Source organism: Electrona antarctica (genome assembly GCF_951216825.1).
Source record: "Electrona antarctica genome assembly, chromosome: 6".
In the NCBI taxonomy this organism is placed as follows: Eukaryota; Metazoa; Chordata; class Actinopteri; order Myctophiformes; family Myctophidae; genus Electrona; species Electrona antarctica.
In genome coordinates, this window is record NC_136811.1 from 36,786,312 (window position 1) to 36,808,809 (window position 22,498).

Here is a 22,498-nt window from a genome sequence, read left to right on the forward strand (position 1 = left end):
CTACCTCTTGTCTCATGTGCGATCCAACAATCTCTAGTGGTCAGGAGTCAGGCTCCTTTAGAAGCCGTAAGTGGTTGATGGAGCTGTATTTTACTGGGCATTGTTGGAAGGCTAGGGGTCTGTTGGAGTCAGATACGATCTCCCACCAGACCAGAGCAGCAGGCATTGTGGGGCCAGAACTCTTGTGGGTGTTGGAGAGAGAGAGTGATGAGTAAAAGACAGATGAACGGGGGGCACACCTGGGTTGTGCCGAGAGAGTCTGACACGTCACACACACACACACACACACACACACACACACACACACACACACACACACACACACACACACACACACACACACACACACACACACACACACACACCTTCAGAGAATTTACAGTTTTGCAAAAAAGACCATTCCCTGGCACTCATGAGAATACCCGACTTATGGGTCTCTCTGTGTTGAACTCTGCCTTAGTAACTCTTGTCTGCAGAACTTCTTTCATGCTTCGCTTTATCATTCTCTCCCTCTCTGTCTCTCGGTCTCGCCTTTAATACTTCCCCACACATACACTGTATTTTCTCAACCTTACAAACTACTACTCTCCTTGTCTCTCTAATGCATTCTCTCGCGCTCAATTTCTCTCATTTTCCCCTTCTTCCCCAGTGCTTTTTATTTCTTGGAAGTCATCTGTATCAGACCTCTCTCTGTAATTCCTCCAGTGCTAGCTGTCTGATTCTATCTTTTCTTTTTTTTTTCTCCCGTTCATCCCCCCTGCATCGCCTTCCCCCGCGGGCAGAGTTGGGTGCTCAGCCTGCTCGGCAGAGATGTCGCAAGGGAGCTATATTTATTAGGCTAATGGAATGAGTGAATAACATTGCTGTAAACCCCCCCTACACGCACGCACGCACGCACGCACGCACGCACGCACGCACGCACGCACGCACGCACGCACGCACGCACGCACGCACGCACGCACGCACACACACACACACACACACACACACACACACACACACACACACCCCATAGCCAGCCACCCCACACATTGGAGCCGTCGACAACGACATTGTCCCTACTACTCAGCCCGCCTGCCGCCACGGCAGCAGCTGCGAATAATCGTCTCCAGCTCAGTAGCCATGCTAATAATCCTCCAGTATAATCTTCAATTAGAAGCCGCCGCGCTAATCTCTGACAGGAATTATCGTGCCGTTTAGCGTCTTTTTCTCGCGTGTTGGCATCGTCGTCACAGACCAGGCATGCTTTAAGGGTGAGAGGATGGTGAGGCATATGTGTAGAAGGATTGGGGAGTTTGGTGGTGCGGGTGATTTGTGTGTTTGCGAGGAGAGGATATGAAGGTCCCCTGACTGATGTCGGTTTTGTTTGGGAGGGACTTTGAAAGGGAAAAGTGAGGGGCAATTTAAGCGCTGGATTTCCTTGTTAGCGGCAAGATTATGTATTATGTCGTGTTCCGCAGTCTGACTTCTTTAATGGGGTAAGGAGGAGTAAAGAATAAAAAAGGCTTAATGGTTTCAGAGGCTGTGAGACAGCTGGCTGCTGAGACTTGCGGCGGCAAGGGGAGGGTTGCACTCTTATTTCTCTCTCTCTCTTCCTGTTCTTTTCTCTCATTCTTTCTTTTTCTCTCTGTCACTGTCGTTCTAATAACACACAACATCCATTCCCTTGCACACAGAAGCAATAACGTCTTGCCCATCCCCATGACTTTCTCTCTCCTGCAGAGATTCGGTCATTGTCTGCCCTGAGGAAAAGGGGGGACCGCCAGAGTGCGAGACAGCCTAATTCTCTTTTGGGGGCACCTGGGAGTTTGTCAACAGCAAATAACATCCACATCTTCTTCTTACTGAATAGCGTACCATACAAGCCCACACGTGCACACCTCGTTGAGAATTGTGTTTGTCCTTTGTTTTGAAGTAAAACTCACAAATTCTCATGAGACCTCAACTGTAATGTTGTCATTGCTGTCTAAGGGGCCACATTCACTCAGAAATGACAATAGTGGATGATGATAGTGGATGTATTTGTAACCACAATAAATGTAAAGTATACCGCTCGATACCAAGCAGCGATACTGCACATTTACTGAGCCATGCAGACTCACAACATTAGGCAACAAAGTAAAGTGGATGTAATCTGCTTTTCTCTATCTGAGAAATCCTCCAAGATTCAATATTCTTTATTGTTAAGTCCCATATACTAGTACTGCATAAGAGAGTAAAATCCTTCCAACAAGCCTTGGCAGCCAAAGGGCTTAACACTTCCAGGGCTACATGTGAAAAAGCCACGAGTGATGCTGTTAAAATGCTTTGAGGTCACATGTGGCGCTTTCAGTATTGAAGTTAATACCCGATCAATGTTGTATCAACTTGATAGCTCACGTATTGTCGCATCCCTAAATGCTCTGTCTTTAGGTTAGCTGTTAGAATAGGCTGCCCTGCCTTTTTTAAATCTTAAGTCACTCTCAGTCAAAGAAAGATAGGTAAGTTACGTTAAGTTAAGTTAACACCTTCTTGATCCTGAGGGGAATGCCTGTCTTTACTGCAGGCAGTAAAAGAATACAGATAGAGACACAACAGAAGGGAGCAGATTTAGCGGCAAAATTCAAGCACATCCGGCTCACCACAAAAGAAAGAACACTTCACAGATCCTAGATCCGTAGTCGTGTCCCGTGCGGAAACATACCCGATCTGCAAGCTGTGAGCTTGCTATTTGTGGCTCTTGTATTATGATGTGTAACGACATGAGTCATCACTCAGCATACATGGGCCGTTTGGCCTGTGCTCTGTCCCCTCAGATGGCTTGGTGAGTGATGGGGAGTTCCTGGACATCACAGAGATCAAGAGGCAACAGGGTGAGGACTACGAATGCATAACCAACAATGGAGTGGCTCCGCCTGACAAACACAAGGTCAAGGTCACGGTCAACTGTAAGTAAACCTATCCTCACTGTGCACCCCCCCCCCCAACACACGCACGCACGCACGCACGCACGCACGCATGCACGCACGCACGCACGCACGCACGCACGCACGCACGCACGCACGCACACACACACACACACACACACACACACACACACACACACACACACAGTAATAACTCAGCTCACACTCACCCGCCCACAAGATAACACAATCATGTATTAATGATAATATATGTACATTTTATGCATTAGTATGTATGAATTCATGTGCTTTAATACATCTCAATTGTGTTTTATGTTTTTCTCTTTGACCTTGTGGATTTACCTGCAACAACCTGACTCTCGCCTTCAAGTTGTACACTAACCGTTTAATTTTCTCCTTATGTCTCGCCATCCCTGCCCCCCACCTTCCCCCCACTAGACCCACCCATGATCACAGATGTGAAGAATATGCCAGCCCAACTGGGGAAAACGGCCATCTTGCGGTGTGAAGCCATGGCGGTGCCCACAGCCTCCTTCGAGTGGTACAGAGACGACCGCAGGTGAGACTGTGGCCCAATCACAATTTAACTGTTTGATTGGCTCTCGTCTGTTGGCCTGACCTTTGGTATCGCCATCTGTCCGCCATAACTAAATTGCCATTTTGTATTCTTCTGTAGTGAACAGAAACAACATTACGATGGCCAGAGACCATTTGTTTTTTAAATGTCTTTCTGGCATTTTAGCTGCCCCATTCCAACTCCAAAAGTCGCTGTGATTGTAGGAGAAGAGAGGGCAATTTGGCGTGACAAGAGGTGAAAGAGAGGGAGAGAGGAGCAGTTAGACAAGCCAAGCCTGTGCCAACCAGAGAGAGAGAGAGAGAGAGAGAGAGAGAGAGAGAGAGATGTTAATAGAGTATAATGAGCCCCAGCAGGAGGTCACTGTTATTTATGAGCAGTTAGATTTGACTATTAGCACAAGGTGAAACAGGAACCGTGTTTGGATGTATGGTGTGTCATGTGGGCACTCTCCAGAAGAACCAGTGGCATGAGGTAGTTATGGTGGGTCCCCTAGTGCACACTATTATAATGGGCCCTAGTGCATTCAGGTTAATAGTTGAACAAGAACGCGCGTGCACACACACACACACACACACACACACACACACACACACACACACACACACACACACACACACACACACACCATTAAGGGTATATATTTTGCTAACAATGTAAATTTTACAGTCCTAAAAGTAGAGGGGCTAAAATTCAGATCTCTAACAATACAGTAGAGCCAGCGCCTGTCCTAAGGGAGCATAACTTAGCAAAAGTAATAAGGCAGTTTGGTTAACACACTAGGTCAAGGGCACGTAGTGGAACGGATCGGGGGAAAGATCCAAGTGATGTTTCCCCACTGGGCTCCAGCAACAGAATGATTCAAGTAGTGTGGAGCTCCCTGGTCAGCAGAGCCCCACATGACCGGCAGCCAATCAGTAGCCAGGGATTGATCCATTGTCCAACCCAGTGTTCATAACACTACTTATCTATAGAGATATCAAAGATAGCTCCCTATCCTCATATTAATATATATACAGCATTAAGCCAAATACCGGTATATATTTATAATCACAATAAACCACCAATCATAATAATAATTGTAACAATAATAACCATAACAGAGGAAAATTGCAGAGGTCTGAATTGCCCCATTGCAGGACGTCTCATAATGGCTCATTGAGTTGCAAGACATTCAACTTGTTTATTTGCAAGCAAAAGTTTCCAGAAGGTGTAAAACATTATAAATACGTATCAGCAACAAGCGTGAGCATGTAAATGTCTCTGAGATCCCTCATACGAATGCTATAAACATACAGAAAACAATGGTGGAGAGAAGACCAGCTCGTTAACCTTTTTGAAAAAATCACATCACGGAAACGGCAGTCGGTCGCAGCTAGCTGCCTGGATGTCACCAAGTCTGGACTCTCCAGTTTTATAAGGTTACAATGCAAAATTATTCTCTTGCAACTGCAAGTAGGGTTGTCCCGATCGGATCGGGTGATCGGAAATCGGGGCAGATCACGTCATTTTCAAATGATCGGAATCGGATCGGGAGCCAAGAAATGTGATCGGGACATCCCTAGTATCAATATTATTTCCATATCATGATATTAGACTGGATATTGTCTGTGATTTCGGGTGTTCTATATAATATAAATATCAGATCGGGAAAAATCGGCTCAAAATCAAATGATCAGAATCGGATAGGGAGCAAAAAAATTTGATCGGGACATCCCTATAGTTGCAAGAGGTTGTACGTTGCAACTGAACTCGTTGCGGCGTGAATCATTGGTGTGAACTGGACTTGAATCCCTTGCTCGCCCACTCCCAACTGATTTGTGTCCATTATACCGCCTGTTCCTGCAGTTTATTTTTTCCCATTTTCCCCCAGCAAAGTTCAAGTACTGCATGATGCAACAATATTTTCATTGGGACCCAAATACAGAAAGTCAGAATAGAGGATTTGACCATATCAGCACCACGGACAGAGACACAGTGAGCTGGGCTAAGTAGTGATCAGTATTAAGCAAGCGGTGGCTAGCGACGGAAGCTAAAATAAGATAAACATATTATTATTAATTCTGGATTAATGCTCTTTTATCAAATCGCGTGTTCTCGTGAATGACCAAGGAGGGTTTAATAGCTTTCCTTGAGATATCTCGAGGTTGGCATAGATTGTGTTAATAAATAGATTTCTTGGCTGTCTTGCCCTGACAGCCCATGCTTCCTGGTCAGAAACTTACTCTGTGCTCTTTAGATACCTCAATAGAATTATATAGTGTGCACATTGATTATTTGACAAAGGTCACATTCTTCAAAGATAGTATTCATACATATCATCATACCACCCTGCACACATTGACTGATGGTGCCTAGAATGTGACGTATGTATCTGAGTGACCTTACCTTGGTTATTGTGGCCGCCCATTACAGCCCAGCCACAGCAACCTAAAAACTGCCTGTTCTAATATACAGCAAACACAAGACAGTCAATCAATCAAATCAAGAAGTCACATAATCAACCAACTGCCTAGAATGTTTATTTAACTATACTGTAGCTGTTATGAAGAAGATAAATCAATCACTCATGTATTTGAATGGCATTCAACAAGCCCTGTGTTCAGCAAAATCCTCAACAATATTGTTATACTCCTGGGCTCTGATACTTTCAATGGACAGCATAGCCAGCGCATTCAGCCTCCCCTGCCCCCATGCTGGTAGGTCTGCCACAGGTAATGTCAGAAACAATAGCAGGGCAGTGCACTCCTCACCAAAGGTGGATGTTACAGAGTAATGATCTACAATCAGCATTTTGACAAGTTGGAAGACTGAGGACTGCTGCTCAGCCTCTGTTGTAAAACAGACAAGAGTTGTCTGTGGCAAGAGTTATACAGGGAACGTTGTTGATATGTCCCTGTAGTGGCCTTGTCACATACTGTTGTAGGTCATCATCACCTACGTCCTATGAGCTGAAGGGTCATGCAATGTTCTGTAGGGCCTCAAACATGTGAGATGTTGCTCGCATAGTGAATCTTTGGTCGATTATTTGTCCAGACTGGCAATGAAAATGTTGACTCTAAAATAGCTTTCTGGGTTGGATAAGCACTCACTATCTTCACAAAGCCCGTCAAAATGACATTTCACTTTTCTTATTCTTACATTTCCAAGGGTGTTCTGAGCTTCACATTTGTCTGCAAGCTGCAAGCTGTTGTCTTTTTCTGTACCGGTCCTCAGACAAGATCTGTGGTTATCTCCAGCAATTCCATTGCCTTCTGTTATGTCTGTGTTTGTGTCTTGTATTAGTTTAGTGACAACATTCACAATCTCCGAAACTTTAGTTTGGAGAACCACTAGAAAAAATAAACAATGTCTCTATTGTTTTCTCCAATCCTGCTGCTTCACCACGCTCATCGTTCTTGTCACCGATCAGAGCTACTTTTGTCAGTGCTTTCATTGCATCTATCTACATCTGTACCTACAGTACAACACCAGCAGTGGGTGAGGCATTGAGGCATGAGTCATTTCAGCAGTTCTCTACAAAACGGAGAGTTCTGTGGTGATGCCAGTGAGCATGGTACACCTTTTAATACGGTTGCCAAAGAACTCGCCTGACTGGCAGAAATCTTGTATCTCCATATTTTCAATGCCCGATTTTATTCAGTATGAAAGACAGTATCACGCAAAAGTAGAGAAGATTGCAGATCTATCTAAGCTGCACAACGTGGCCCGGTGCAATGGGTTTTCAGCTTTTCTCTTGTCAAATACATGCATCCACCATAATGATAAATGCATTGTAGGTGCCACATCACAGGCGGCAGCGATGCGGATGCCAGCCTGAACTGCTGCATTGCTAGGAGGGGGTGCTGGTGACTGTAAAAATACAAGTTTTGCCACCGTCTCCTGTTCCTTTCTCTCTGGTCTTTTCTTACTGCCGCTTTGATGTTTTAAAGGTGTGATCGCTCAGCTAGCAAATGCTCACTGCTCAGATTGTTTGATATTTAGATTTTGCGCCCCTAAACTAATTACCATATATATATATATATATAAGAGAGAGAGAGAGAGAGAGAGAGAGAGAGATTTTATGAGTGGTGCTAGCCACTCCTATACGTGACTATGTGTGTATACTGTCTGTGTTCATGTCTGTGTTTATGTCTGTGTTTTTTGCACACACACGCACGCACGCACGCACGCACGCACGCACGCATGTAGACTTATAGCATTTCTATGTAGACTTTTTATGTATGTGATGTATTGCCATTCTTTTTGTTCTTGCTTAATGTAAGTCACTCTGGATTAAGAGCATCTGCTAAATTTGCCTAAATTGTAAATTGCATATCATGACATTTTGTTAGTAGATTTCTACAGAATATTTGACCAAAACCGTATACATCTCAAATGGCAGTATGGCACCATTTGTAATTTCGTGTGAGTTCTTTGAACACTGGTGTACCTCCGATGTGGCAATCTGAATCACTTAGTTGCAAGTGATTCGTTCAACTAATGCACTCCACACCGCTGAGAAGAATGTCTCCCATGTATGACAAATCTCTGCTACTGTAGGTGCGATGCGTGTGTTGCGTTACTCCTCTCATCCTCTGACTCTCACACTTTTTGTCTTTTCATCCTCTGTCTCTGTCTATCCCTCGTTGCGTCTTTCACACCCTATTCCCCAGGCCGGTGGAGAATGACAACACCCTGAGGATCAAAAACGAGAAAACGCGATCGCTGCTGCTCTTCACCAACGTGACAGACAAACATTTTGGCAACTACACCTGCTTCGCCTCAAATCGTCTGGGAAATTCCAATGCGAGCATGCTGCTGTTCCGTAAGTTAACAGACATGCGCATGACATGGCCCACACAGTATGTGCATGCACTCAAACACACACTCATGCACAAGCTTTTCAACAAATTCACTTGCCCCCTCGCGCAGTATGTGTCTCGCATAAGCACGCACGTGCGTACAAAACTGTCCTCCTCGTGACTGTATCGACCTGACATCAGCACTGGTATAGTCACACATGCAGTATATACACAATGACACACTGCATTTCCCCCATTTGCCTCCTCTGTTTTATTTCTCCTCTATGCACAGTGCATCGTTTTTCTTCCCAACCCCCCCCCCCCCCTCCATTTTCTTTATTCTCCGCCCCATTAGAGCTTCGCCTGCCTATATTACCTCCACTCGTACTCACTCACGATCTCACTCTCCACACACATGTACTGTATATGCCACTATGTGCATGCGCACGCACACATGCACACACGCACGCACGCGCGCACGCACACACACACACACACACACACACACACACACACACACACACACACACACACACACACACACACACACACACACACACACACACCACACACATTCTCACTCTGTTCTGTCCTCTCTTAAGAAGTTGTCATTTCTCTCCCAGCCCAATTCACATTAGCCGTCCCCAATGACTGATCCCCCAGTCCCTTCCCTATAGCCCCCTTACAACCGCAACCTCCCCTATACCACCGTCGTGAAAAAACGGCATTACCATCCTAAGTGACTCTTCCATCTCCTTTCATTCCTTCCGCCATTATCTCGGGGCCCAGTCTTCCTCCAGTGAGTCCGCCCCATACATCTCCACCCCCCACCCCCCACCCGCACCCCGTTGGCATTTTACGCTGCAGCCACTGCCGCTCCTCCTGTCAGCCTATCTCTCATCCGTCCTTCCTTATCCTCTTTGCCATCATTAGAACATTCTGAAAAAAAACCCTATCACTGGCGTTCCAGACCAGGCACGGAAAATCAGAGGTCATAATCAAAACGTTTTGTGACATCCCTATTGGTGTGCCAGTCACTGCCCTGACATTCCCTCCAACAGCCACCCCGCCTCCTCTGCCTTCTGTGACTTTTTACAAGTCTGTCTGTCTGTCTGTCTCTTATTTCCTGTCTTTCATTCATGTCCTTTCCTTCCTCTCTCCCTGCAGGGCCGGGTGCGGTATACGGGGGAGCAGTCACCCTCCACATGGGGATGAGCGCTGGGGTCGGTGTCTGGCTGTCACTCTCCATCTCTCTTCTGCTGAAGATGTAAAGAAGAAAAAAAGAGGGTTTGACCGGAAGCGTCCCTTAAAGCCCCCCCCCCCCCCCAAAACCCCGATCCCCTGTCAGCAGAAGGAAGAAGGAAATGAAAAATTCTTTAATTACGAACCCATCACTGTGAACAACAAAAAAAAGAGAATATGCATTGCACCAGGAGCCATTGTCGCATCAAACATTCGTTCCACTTTACCCTCTCTGCCCCAAACCCCGCCCGCAACCCCTCAACCCCGAACCCCTCTCCCACCCCCCCCCCCCCCCAATTATCCATATCTAGCACACCTGCACCATCACTGCATTTCTCTCTCTCTCTCTCTCTCTCACTCTCTGTCTCTCTCTCTCTCTTCCTATCACCAACCTTGCCGTTGGATCTTGGCGAGGTGCTTCCTTCCTTCCTCCTCACCTTTTATTTGCCATGACAGTCACCGTGGTGATGTCGATAGTGTTGTATGCTATCACCGATGATCACTGTCTCGGTGATAGATGGGGGAAAAACAGATAATCTAACGGGACAATAATTTATGTAATATAAATAGACTAATGACTACTACAATGTTTGCCTTATGGAAATGATACTTCAAATAGGTGTAATATGGATGATATTTATGGGTTTGATAGTGATATTGTAAATGGATGGTCGTGTGACTTTTCGAAGGTTTTCCTTCGGGCCATGTGACACGTCACCCTCTGATCACACACACACACACACACACACACACACGCACACACACACACACACACACACACACACACACACACACACACACACACACACACACACACACACACACACACACACACAACGTATGGCTTTCTGATGTTAACCCGTGTGGCAGTGACCCTGCTTCGAATGATGTCAAAATGTATAGAAGGGCAGGCTGTGAGGGTGCCACACTCAACTCCCTCCGTTATGTTATTTGGGAGCTTTATACAAAGCTTACGCATGTGAGGAGACCCCCTCACCGCCAGGCCCTTTCCGACCTCCTTTCAGTGTACTCTGTCTAGTCTACCCCCGCCCAACCCCCCCCCCCGACTTCCCTTTGCATTGCTATAGTGTTATGTGCTCCACTCCCCCGCCTCCTCTCTCTTCCTCCCCAGTGTAAATAAACGCAGTATACAGAGAGGCAGAGCTGGCAACCTCAGTTGCTCCGGGTGCCAAAAACTCCATCTCCCATCAGCCTCTCTACTGCTCTGCTCCGGTTTTCAGAAGCAAGAAGAGACTGTTGTGTCTCCTGCTTCAAAGCTGTGGCTCCATCAACCTTGTCGCTTGTTGATAGCATGTACCGGTTAGAGATGTTCCTGTTGTGAGTCCATACTCTCCTCCCTCCCGTCACCCCCCCCTCCTTCTCCCTGCACTGTGTCTGTTTTACTCTGCAAGGTTAACTGCTTTTACTTTTTTGGTGTTAATAATACTACCGAATAATGATGTTAATAAGTATTTGAATAATTATGAATAGTAATTCCATGTGAGAAAAAAAAGAACAAAATCCGATGGTAATGAGCCGTGTGTGGGAATAATAATTTTTGTACTTTGCTCTGAGAAGTCACACTCATTGAACAACAAAAAAAAATTGTAAAGTTTTCAAAGTGATGTGCTCTATTTTGCCATGACAAGCTTTTTAAAAAAAACAACACACATTTGAAACAGTTCAAGGGATTCTTTTCATCCAAAACGAGGAGCAGTCGATGAAAGTGTAATATAATTTGTAATGTTTTATGTATTTGACTTTTTTTTTGTCATGCTGTTAACTGTATTATATGCACATATATACATCATATTTGTCCACTCATATCACGTGTCTCTCTCAGACCAGCTAGATAAACGATCGGAAACAATGTAAAGTCTCTGGCCCGTGACTGTAAGTCGGTCCCTATTCGGCCAGAGCGCTGGGAGATAAAGATGTGATTAGCAGTTACCTGTGGCTAGCTAAGTGAAGAAGCCTGCCCACCCCCCCTCTCCCCCCCCCCCCTCCACCCTGCCCCTCCTGCCAGCCTGTGATGGCCCCATAAATCAAACTCAATCCCGCCACTGACAGCCAGGAATTCTCTTCAAGGACAACCTTGCATTGGTGTGCCACGTCCCTTCTCAAACGTGTTCCCACGACATGCAGGTACCGGCCCTATGACCTCCTCTCCCCCCAACACACACACACACACACACACACACACGCACGCACGCACGCACGCACGCACGCACGCACGCACGCACGCACGCACGCACGCACGCACGCACGCACGCACGCACGCACACACACGTACTGTACACACTATGTCCAGACGCCAGTGAAACTCCCTTCTTCACAGAAACATCGTCACATCGCTGTGGCTATATGCAAATGCACCTCATAGAGCCTGGACGAAGAGATGGTTTCACCTCAGCTGAACTGCGACTATTCCTGTGACCTTACATACTCAGTATTCAGTACGTTTGTCAGAATGTGTTTTATGTTTGCTTTTGTTTGAAACCAGCAATAACCCCAAACTACTACTGTGCGAAAAGGCATCAGATACTGTATGGTTCAAGCTGTGTGTGATATGTTAACCGGTTGCCATTGACAAGCTGTAACAAGTATGTTTGTTGTTGTAATATTGCTCCGTACAGTACTCTTAAGATGATGTGAAGCGCTGTTTAAACAGCATGTAATCTAAAACAAAACATGTTGTACTCAAGAGTCTTGTCGCTGAACAATGCCCTCTGAGATGTAATCAATCTTTGTCAAGCTTTGTCATACAGACAAGTATGACAAACCACATCAGTTGTACACATATTCTGTTGCTTGGAAAATTACAATGGACTCCATTTCAAGCACAAGAGCAGGTAATTTGGTCAGTGCTTCTATTTTCTGTCCCAGACGCTTTTTCTTCTCTCAGCCTCCCGGTCTCTCTTATCGTTCGACATAATGTATGCACCGTTCCATGTCAGCATCCCGCTGGGTTTGTCAGTGGCATAATAACATCTGTATGTACATAATCTGTCCTTGATGAAGAAAAAGAACAAAAACAAAAGAAAACAAAAAATAAACATACTGTCATGTTTCTCAATGTGGGTTTGGAAAAAAAAGAAGCACGTCAATGTAAGTTCATGGGTGGATTTTGAAAAAAAGAAAAGAAAAAAAGACAGACGGGAAGCAAAGCATTGTATATTGTGTTTGGATTTTTTGGGGGCTTTTATCGGTGGAGTATCCAGGAGCAAAGAAACAGGGCAAACTGGAATGGGGATAAGTGGACATCTGTACAGAAAAAAAGGCAACAATAACAAGTGTCACAGCGAGTCATGAAGTGTAAATGATGGCTGCAGGTGGGAGAGTGGAATCCCGGATGCATGCTGCAAGGGCATCTGTGGAGCTGTTTGAAGTCAGTTAGGTCCACTGTGCACCATGGGAGGAGACCTACACTATACAAACCACAGCGCTCTGGGCCACAGGGAGATGGGATGACAGTAACCAGACAGTGAGCAATCCTTTGTTTAGGAGAAATACAGACAAACACTCATGTTTCAAAGCTTTATCATAGACCCCCCCCCCCCCCCCCCCCCCCCCCCCGCCAAGGAAGGCATATCACAAGTTATTTATGGTTACTCTATACGAATAGCATTTACATAGCTTTGATCACAAATACAGTATGGCCTACTAATTGTGGATGAATTTATAACCCTCTATGGCAGAGGTTCAGTTATTCTATAGTTAAAAGAAAAAATATTGCTTGGTGTATAATTACATTGAGCACACCCTGGTGTGAATGTATTGATTTATTGACTTATGCAGTTGAATAATTATGGTGGCAGCACTCAGATGTACGAGACAAAGCTGTGAATGCTGCGCATATAGTTGCAGTATGTGGCACTGTTTTTCATGTCCATAAATATATCCGTTTTAGAGTTTGGGCTTGTAAAGTACTTTGTCATTGCATTCAACATGTCAATAATCAACAGAGTGGAGTTTAGCACCTAGATGTTAGAATTGATAAGTCACAGAATTTGTTCATCGACTGCAATCAACTACAATAGGCTTTAGTGGCATTTTGAAAAGAGGCCAATGGCATGGTGGCAAAATATCAACTGGAAGCAGGTGTGAATGTAGTCTTCTCTTGGTTTTATACTGGACCATAGTCGGCTCTAATACCTTACCCTACAGAGAATACATCCTTGACAGACTCAATTCAAAACGCAATGGTTAATCAATACATTCGACAGAATAGCTTTGGAATAGAGCAATTTCTCCCAGGCCTGCACTACCAGGTCCTCAGAAGCAGGATTGATCAAGTGTCTATGGAGCAGCCTTAGTATAGAGGGCATAATTCATCATGCTTGATACAAGACACCCCTAATTGTGCATTGATTTTAGGCCCTTCCCCGAAACTATTTGGCTGAGCTATAATGTCAGCAGAGTAAACTGTGTATTCAGAGGCAGACAATGAAGAATGAATAATTTAGCTCTTCTTTTCAAGTCAGTCCAACAGTGAGGATTGTTTATCCCTCCCTGCATTGCTGGTTAATGCATGTTTACCATACGAATTTGCTGGGGTCTTACCTTGCAATACACTGCATTATATTTGATTAAAATGATTGAGGTGTAAGATGTCGGTTTTGAAAGTGTCAGTATTGATACTATGTATCTGGAGGCATCTCTCTGACACACAGTCACTTGGCTTGATGTACAGTAGAAAGCAAAAATATAAGCTAAGGGCGAATGATGGAAATATAGTAAATGTGATGGGTAAAAAAATATATTTAATTTATTTATTTTATCGTGACAGACTATCAGGCATAATATTCTGTATTCATATCATACAGTATGTGCCAACAGGAGTTCACATGCAGAGTAAAGCTGGATTATGGCTTAAATCCCCCTTTGCCCTTTACAGTTTGAGTCTCATATTTCCCAAAAAAAAACGTTAACCCGTAATCTACAGGGACGCTCACTTCTCATGGGCAAATTTAATGTTGTGACCCTTTTAGGCATACCAGTAGTTTCCCATGTCTACAGTTAATGAGCTTATCGATAGACAGCATGTTAGGCAGTACTGAAGCAGAATGAGGCTTTGAGAACACAAAGGTGCTTCACACCATTGCGCATGCTTCAGACGCCGACAGAACAAGATGTTTTTCTCTGGTCGGTAAAGGATAAACCTGACATACTGTACAGGCTGGTTCACGGAGAACTATGCAGTGAGACAGATACAGTAGGTGATAGATAGATAGATAGATAGATAGATAGATAGATAGATAGATAGATAGATAGATAGATAGATAGATACTGTAGATAGATAGATAGATAGATAGATAGATAGATAGATAGATAGATAGATAGATAGATAGATAGATAGATAGATACTATCTAGACAGACTGACGGATGGATGGATGGATGGATGGATGGATGGATGGATGGATGGATTGATGGATGGATGGATGGATGGATTGGTTGATTTTGTGCTGTCATTCATTTACTATACATATTTTAATTGTATTTTTGAAAAAAGATGCAGTTTGGCTTTAGTGTACAATACTAGTCATGCCCACCTCCTTGCTGTAACCACAGATGGTTCCTTGCCAATCATCACCCTAAGAATGCGAGCGTCTGGCTAATTAGCAGTGTTGCTCAATCCACCAGTTGAGCATCACAGCATGAAACAGGGTGGCATAAAACAAGCAACACAATGGAGGAATCTCGCCCACTATGCCTCCTTTAGTCATTAAGTCGCCCACCTCACATCTCCAACAGAGAGAGAGAGAGCCCCATTACTTGGCCTTTCTGAATCAACATCCCACGCCTTGGTATTTCCCTTGTCAATCAAGTAGGGGGTAAATATTGGTTTTGCTGCTGAGGACTGTAAACTTGGAAAAACCTGCCTTTCACTTGCCACAGCATCAACTTGTGTTTTTGCTTCATTGTTATATTGCATTGATTTATTTTCCAGGCATGAGGGGGTAGGAAGGGACTCTGTTTAGATGAAGCCACTGAGGCAGATTATAGTAAGTGTCTTATTAGCATATACAATTTTTGCAGGTTGTACTACATGGCAAGGCTGTTATGGGGCAAGGCCAACATGCACACATGCATTGAATGTTAATGACATGTCATTTTGATGAATCTGGAAATTAATAACATATGAGTCCAATGCACTACATTAGTGTGAGGACGTCTTAAGTCTAATTGACACTTTAGTCGCATGGTACGGTTGCTGCTTGCCAGAAAATATTTGGGTGATTGGGTGGTGAGTATCTCTCTCTTTGGCTGCTGTTATTTCCTGCCCTTCCTGTCCTTCTGCTCTTTTTTTTATGTACATCAGTTATGCCCTGCCACTGTCCTTTATGCCCACTTTGGCATAACTGTGGTAGTGTGTTTGTGTGTGTGCGTGCATGTGTGTGTATTCTGTGATGATTCCAGGGTAGTCATTTTGGTTTTGTTCAACCCCAGACCTCAGTTTCTTCTCCTTGCTACTGTATGTATTACTGTGTGTTTTTAAGCATCGTGTCAAAGGAACCACATACTGTAGAATAGTCACTGAACAGATGAACTAAACATTTGTCTTCCACCCCCTGTATGTTATTTTTTTTTCCTGTGCTGTGATGATTAAGCATCTTTTGATAAATTGAATTGCCAATCTGTCTGACATTTTTCTTTCTCGTATTTTCTTTTTGGGAACGTGTATTTTATTTGTCTTTTTTAATTCTTTCTTAGTTTTTTTCTTTTTCTTTTTCAAAATCCATTACGTGGAGTTAAAATGATATCAAATGGAGGGAGAGAGAAAAAAATAAAATAAAAAAAAATGAATTTTGTTTTAACTGAAGTTGTGTGTGTTCTGCTGCTGTTTTCTGGAAGCGTCTTGACCTCTGTGGTCAAACCTGAGGTAGATTTCATCAGTTTGTCGTGCGCTTCCTGCTGAGCAAGTCCTTGTATGCTTTTGTGGTGTTTGCAGTTTTGTCTTTGAGACATTTTCCTTTGCACTAGACTGGCTGCTGTCTGCTATGTCATCAAAAAATGCTACCATGCAATGTCAGGTAACACGTCTAGGGTCACCACGTAATTGGTATTTTTAAAATCATTATAAACTACCGTATTCTTCTTCTAACAATTAAGGAACAGCTATTTGCATATTCTTCAGTTGGTGCCAGGGATTGAACATGCAAGGGTAAAGGTCATGGGCATGGCACCTATTATGGTCTCAAACGATATATTGTTTTGTAATTCAAATGTTTATGTTTTTTCAAAGTGGTACAAAATACAATTCCGGTATAATGCAGCACAATCCAACATCCCAAAACAGCCAGTCCAAGAAGTAAAATAAAATGAAAGTAAAAACAAGTCTCAAATGTTTTCATGTGAAGGACCCCCTGTGTTTCACATTGCCAAATTATATTTTTGGTTTCTAAACAAAAGATTTTTTGATTTGATTTGATTGATTTGCACAGCAGGAATCATTTACATAATGCACAATATACTACTTCTTTCTTGGGAAAGATTATTGTGCCGGTGAGGTAAGAAACCCATAGGAGGGCCTAGTTGGGCCGCCGGTGTGGTGGTCCGAGCACCACACGCTGCAATGCCAGCCTGACAGCGTGTGGTGCTCGGACCACCACACGCTGCAATGCCAGCCTGACAGCGTGTGGTGCTCGGACCACCACACGCTGCAATGCAAGCCTGACAGCGCGTGGTGGTCCGAGCACCACACGCTGCAATGCCAGCCTGACAGCGCGTGGTGGTCCGAGCACCACACGCTGCAATGCCAGCCTGACAGTGTGTGGTGGTCCGAGCACCACACGCTGCAATGCAAGCCTGACAGCGTGTCGCAGGTTTGAATCCCGGTCCCGACGATCTTTGCTGCGTGTCATCCACTCCCCATCTCTCACCCCATTTTTGTTTTGGGGCGGGAAAAAAAGAAACCATGGGAGGGCTTATAAGAGAACCTCACCATTTACAATAGTCAGTACCAAATGTCAGTAGACTCAGTACCTTAGTCTAGTCAGCACCCATAGTCCCATCGTACTGACTATGGTACATCACAAATAAACAATCTGTGATGGTAATGGTATTGTAAAATTGTCAGTGTCCATTTAATGAATCAAAATGGCCCTATAACACTGGTTGCTCACGGTGGACAGTTATCAACACTGAATATTATTTTTATTCTGACGTGCCTAATTATTTTATACGCATCTATATATGACACGCATACTCAGCCTATAGAATAGAATTGAAAAAGCTTTTGCTTTGTGTTGCATTGTTGTTACTGTCAGCATGCAGACAGGGGACCTATTTTCTGTGTACTGTAGCTTTTTCAATTTAACAGGCTCTGAGATTTGGGTTTGTGTTGAAGCATGACCTATTAATGAACCATCACCCCAAACCACAGAGTGAACTTGGGGAAGAAAAAAATAAATAAAAAGCTGACATCAGATTTTTAAAGCAATGATGGCTTCAATCCCCAGACGGTCTGAGAAATGAATTCATCACTCAGGCTTGGTTTGAAGAATATCGCCATGACAATATTGCTTTTCCAGTGTTTATTTCTTTTGATGGCAGGACCATTATCAGGTCAGTGTGACGTTTGTTCCATCTTGTTCAGAGTCGTGTTCACAAAAATGTGAATTATTTTAACATTTTCTAAACAAAGGTAGCCTATTTGTATTCCAGTCATCATGGGCATTAATTAATTAATTCATACAATCTATTTAAAATGATCTGAGAAATCATTGATTTACAATGATGCCAAGATTACACTGGAAAATACAAACAAGATCATGCAGTTCTGTCAGGTTCTCCTCTAGACTGCGCATGCACATGTTTACATGTTCGGAACTGAACAACGTGGGCTATTTGTATTTTCTTTATCTCTTTCTGTTATTTTATTGTATATTTTGCCTTTATCTGCCTTTATTGAATAGTATTGTAAAGAGAGACAAGAAACCTCGAGGTTCGAGACTCGAACCTGCGACGCGCTGTCAGGCTACATTGAACCAAAGTGCCAGGCCTTAATTGTGTTGAGTTTTGAATTGTGATATGGAACCTCCTGCTGGGTCTGAAATAAAGATTGAATTGACACACACAGAGTAATCAGTATGTAATCTTGTATGATGACAAGAAATAAGAGAAAAGCAGTACAAATCCAGTCATAACAAGAGTTACATCCAGTATACTGTGGCCAAAGATTGTACATTCTTTTGAATATGTACAATACATGTATGATTTCTGGCCAAGAAACATAGAGTTGTTTTATATTCCTTAGGTTCTTTAGGTCAAAATAAAAATATACTAAGTTGTTTGACAAACTATAAGTTTATTTTTGGTTTAGTTTTGGTCGGTAAAAGATTTTAAATATTCCATGTGTGACATTGTTTCAGTGGTGATGGTGTCCGCTTCTGCCCAGACAGTGACCTCAGAGGGTTTGAGGGTGAGAGAGTACCCCCCTTCCCTGAATGTGATGCGGGGTGACACAGCAACCTTGACGTGTCATTTCAAAGTCGATTCCCCCAAGTACGGGGTGCAGTGGTTCAAAAAACTGGAGCCGGAAAGGCCAATCCCGAACTCATCCAGACGGTTCCTTGTGGAGAAGAACCAGACTTCATCCTTGGTGATCCACGAGGTTACACTGGAAGACGCTGGGTGGTACTACTGTCAGGTCAATGTTCTGAAGAGAGATCCAGAGATGGGGAATGGCACAGAGCTCTTAGTCCTGGGTGAGAAACAAATGACTCAGATAACAAAATGAAGGCGCCTGGTGTTACGACTACATGCTTTATTGTAATTCATTAGTATCGCTCAGTGTTGTTTTTGTTTGTGGGTTGACGTTGTGCTGCTTGTAATTATCTCTCATTTGTATCCTTTGAACAGTAGAGCAAGGATGTTTAGTGTGCTGCAATTCGATTTAAGTGCTCGTGTGGGCTATGCATCACCATAAAGAGACTGGCTGGGCTCTAATCTATAAAAATTCAAGCCATGTGAAATTCCCTGTGAGTTCATCTTTTTGCCTGAGCAGTTTCATGACAGATCTAGGAATAATCACCCCGGTGCCATGCACTGCGGCTTGTATTGATCTTTCTCTGGGAATTGAAACTCGGCACAAAACAAGGCAGGGAGGGATGGCCAAATTATTATGTGGAAATCCCTCATGCGGAAGAGAAGCTTCCTTTCAGATTTTCTCCGGTTGCTACGTTGGCTCTACCTCTATATACAGTATAGAGAAAACCATTTACATCTACGGTGTATGCAGTGCTGTAAATCATAGAACTGTATATTTTCATTAACTTCCTTTCTTGTTATTCTGTTTAATGTAATTTATTTTGGCTTTGAATTGTTATTTTACTATATATTCTATAGCCTACCGCTATTCAACAACTTCAAACAACTTATTATCAATTAATATTGTTGCTGATGTTGTTGCTGATGCCATTATTCACAGAGCTCTGACACTCTGACTTCACACACTCACTTCCTCCCTTATCCCCTTATGCACTGCTAGCAACACCTTCAGCTCCCAGAATCTTTCTCCAGGTTCCTACTAACCCACAGGAGGACCAGTGGGCCCTCCTGTGTATCACCGGGGGATTCTACCCGAGCCAGTTGACCCTCACCTGGACCTACCAAACCGATGCACATATTGATCACCTGTCAGTCGGCAACTGCACACTTCCATCTATCAGTCATCCCATTGACCTCTTCATGCTGGGGCTGCTCCCAGGAGCCCCCACTTCAGACCGGCAGGCGGCCTCTGTGCTGAACTCCACATCTCAATATCCACCCGAGTGTTTCCAGCTGATGGACAGACACAGTCAGGAAGTGTACCTTGTCAGTGTGCTGTACCTCCCACTGAAACAGTCCCTGGATGCTGGGATCACCTATATCTGTAGTGTACACGACCACCCAGCTCTGAACACCACGCTTGCTGCTCCCTTCACCTGGGGTGAGAATCAGAAGAATATCTGTATTTGATGGGTAAATGTTAAGGGAACAGTAATGTATGTCACTGAAGCCCTGGTGTAATAGGCTCACTCCAACAAGTAATGATGCGACACGCTGAGAGCTTGTAGACCGGTTATTTTCGGCACGGCACACCATCAAACAAGCAAATATAAATCAGGCTAGAATGAGTGCATTGTGGAGGTTGGGTGAATGTGACCGTCCGTGACCCGACTTTTGATAATGAGGGTGATTGCAGGTCTCTGTGCTATCGCAGAATCTTTTGTAGTTTGTCCTTTAACATAAAATAAATGTACAGCAAATTGTCTTCGCGATATCAGATGTAAAACAAATCAAACTGAGACATGGTAGGAGTCTCTGCAGTGTCTGCATAATTGGGGACAAAAATGGGGTAAAAACAAAAAACATTTACAGTACTCAAGTTAAGTAACCAGGACCACATACCACGAGTAGTTTCCCCGCTGTGTTAATGTGGGTCAGACATTGATCATTCCAAAGCAACGCATTGCCTGCAATATTGCATACTTGAGTGAATTAATGATTTCCCCCGATCGATGGGAGGAAGCAAATGTCCATCAACTAAAGCCAGTTCAACCTTCCTGATTTAATTCCGTCTCGCTCAATACAACGAGAAGTCTGTAGGCCTACTAATCAGTGTAATTTTGTTGTTTTTGTTATTTGTCACCCCAAATGCCAGACGCTTTCCCAAATGAGGTGATTGCGTACCTGAATATTTTGAAGATGTGTTTCTTGTCCGCATTAACCATGGTGTTTTTACAAGGTAAGCAATACATTTATCAGATCAAATCTTACACCAAGCAGTCAAGAAAAGCTATAAGATAATGTGTGATTTTGTCCTTACAGCACACTTTTGCATGAGAAAGAAGAGGTCTCTTCTGTGTGAGTATAGCCTACCTTGAGTCCCATCTACCTTTGGCAAACACTCCTCACGCGCACGCACGCACGCACGCACGCACGCACGCACGCATGCGCACACACACACACACACACACACACACACACATAATCAGTAATCACCATCATCCACCTATCTGACCGACTAGGCCTACTGTCTTCCAGATAATAAGACATGAAACACATGAGTCTACAAAAAGGAGGACTGTGCTGCTTTGTCTGGCTCATCTCAACAGACCAGCCCTTGACAAACAGCATTGTACAAATTCAGATGCTGCATCACCTCCAGAGAAGAATGAGAAATGAGCACAACTACCAGTTAATGTCATGTCAGACTGAGTGTGCCGTCAGCTCTGTCCTATATTATCGAAGTTGCTGTCACGTTCAAAACCCCCTGCTGTATTACATTTTCTTGCTGGTTTCACATACTGCACTTTCTACCAAGTGACGCAATGGCAAATCCTTCCCGTACATGTGTTTTAACTTTGTGCATGTGCATGTACATGTGTGTGTGTGTGTGTGTGCGTGGGCGTGTGTGTGCGACAGTGCGACCTGTGCAAGTTTGAGTGTGTGAGATAGACTTGCTGGTACTATACTGTAAGTAACTGCATGAATATATTAGTCATTCACTCAGTCCTGTAGTGTATGTCAAAATGAATGCTTCATGCATGATCTGCCTGTCAAATAGATGCAGTAATCAGCTCAACCTTAACTGAAGTCTAATCCCCTAGATAACAGGATTAGAGGTGATGTGAGTGTTTCCTGGTGTGATAGGATTGTTTATGTTTGCGATATGTGGGGTGTGTTCTCAATTCACATATTTGATAAAGAGGGGTTTACTGTATATTTTCTCCCACTCACAACGATACACATGAACAATAACTGTACTGTATATGAATGGTTAGCACAGGATTACATTCAGGGTATGCAGATGTATAAATAAATATATGAACAATGATTGACAGGCACTCAAATCTGTAACCTTTTTTTTGTATAAATATGTTTATATTTACTTACCGGCCCAGAAAGAAAGCTTTTGTTATACCGGTACTGTATGTCTTTTTATAGGGATAACAGAAAACATATCCCACTCAGGTCGCCATGTTCTGACTGATATATATTGATA

At 43.7% G+C, this 22,498-nt stretch overlaps 1 protein-coding gene across 1 annotated transcript in view; it reads left to right on the forward strand.

Annotated features, from left to right (window-relative positions):
- Positions 1 to 9,535, forward strand: part of iglon5 (IgLON family member 5) — a gene marked incomplete at its 3' end in the record, with an annotated part of 118,606 nt that extends 109,071 nt beyond the window's left edge. Inside the window, exons 5-8 of the mRNA XM_079503742.1 lie at positions 2,796 to 2,927; positions 3,345 to 3,465; positions 8,136 to 8,287; positions 9,432 to 9,535. Coding sequence (XP_079359868.1) covers positions 2,796 to 2,927; positions 3,345 to 3,465; positions 8,136 to 8,287; positions 9,432 to 9,535 — 509 coding nt within the window. The remainder of the gene's footprint in view (positions 1 to 2,795; positions 2,928 to 3,344; positions 3,466 to 8,135; positions 8,288 to 9,431) is intronic.
- Between the last annotated feature and the right edge of the window lie 12,963 nt (positions 9,536 to 22,498).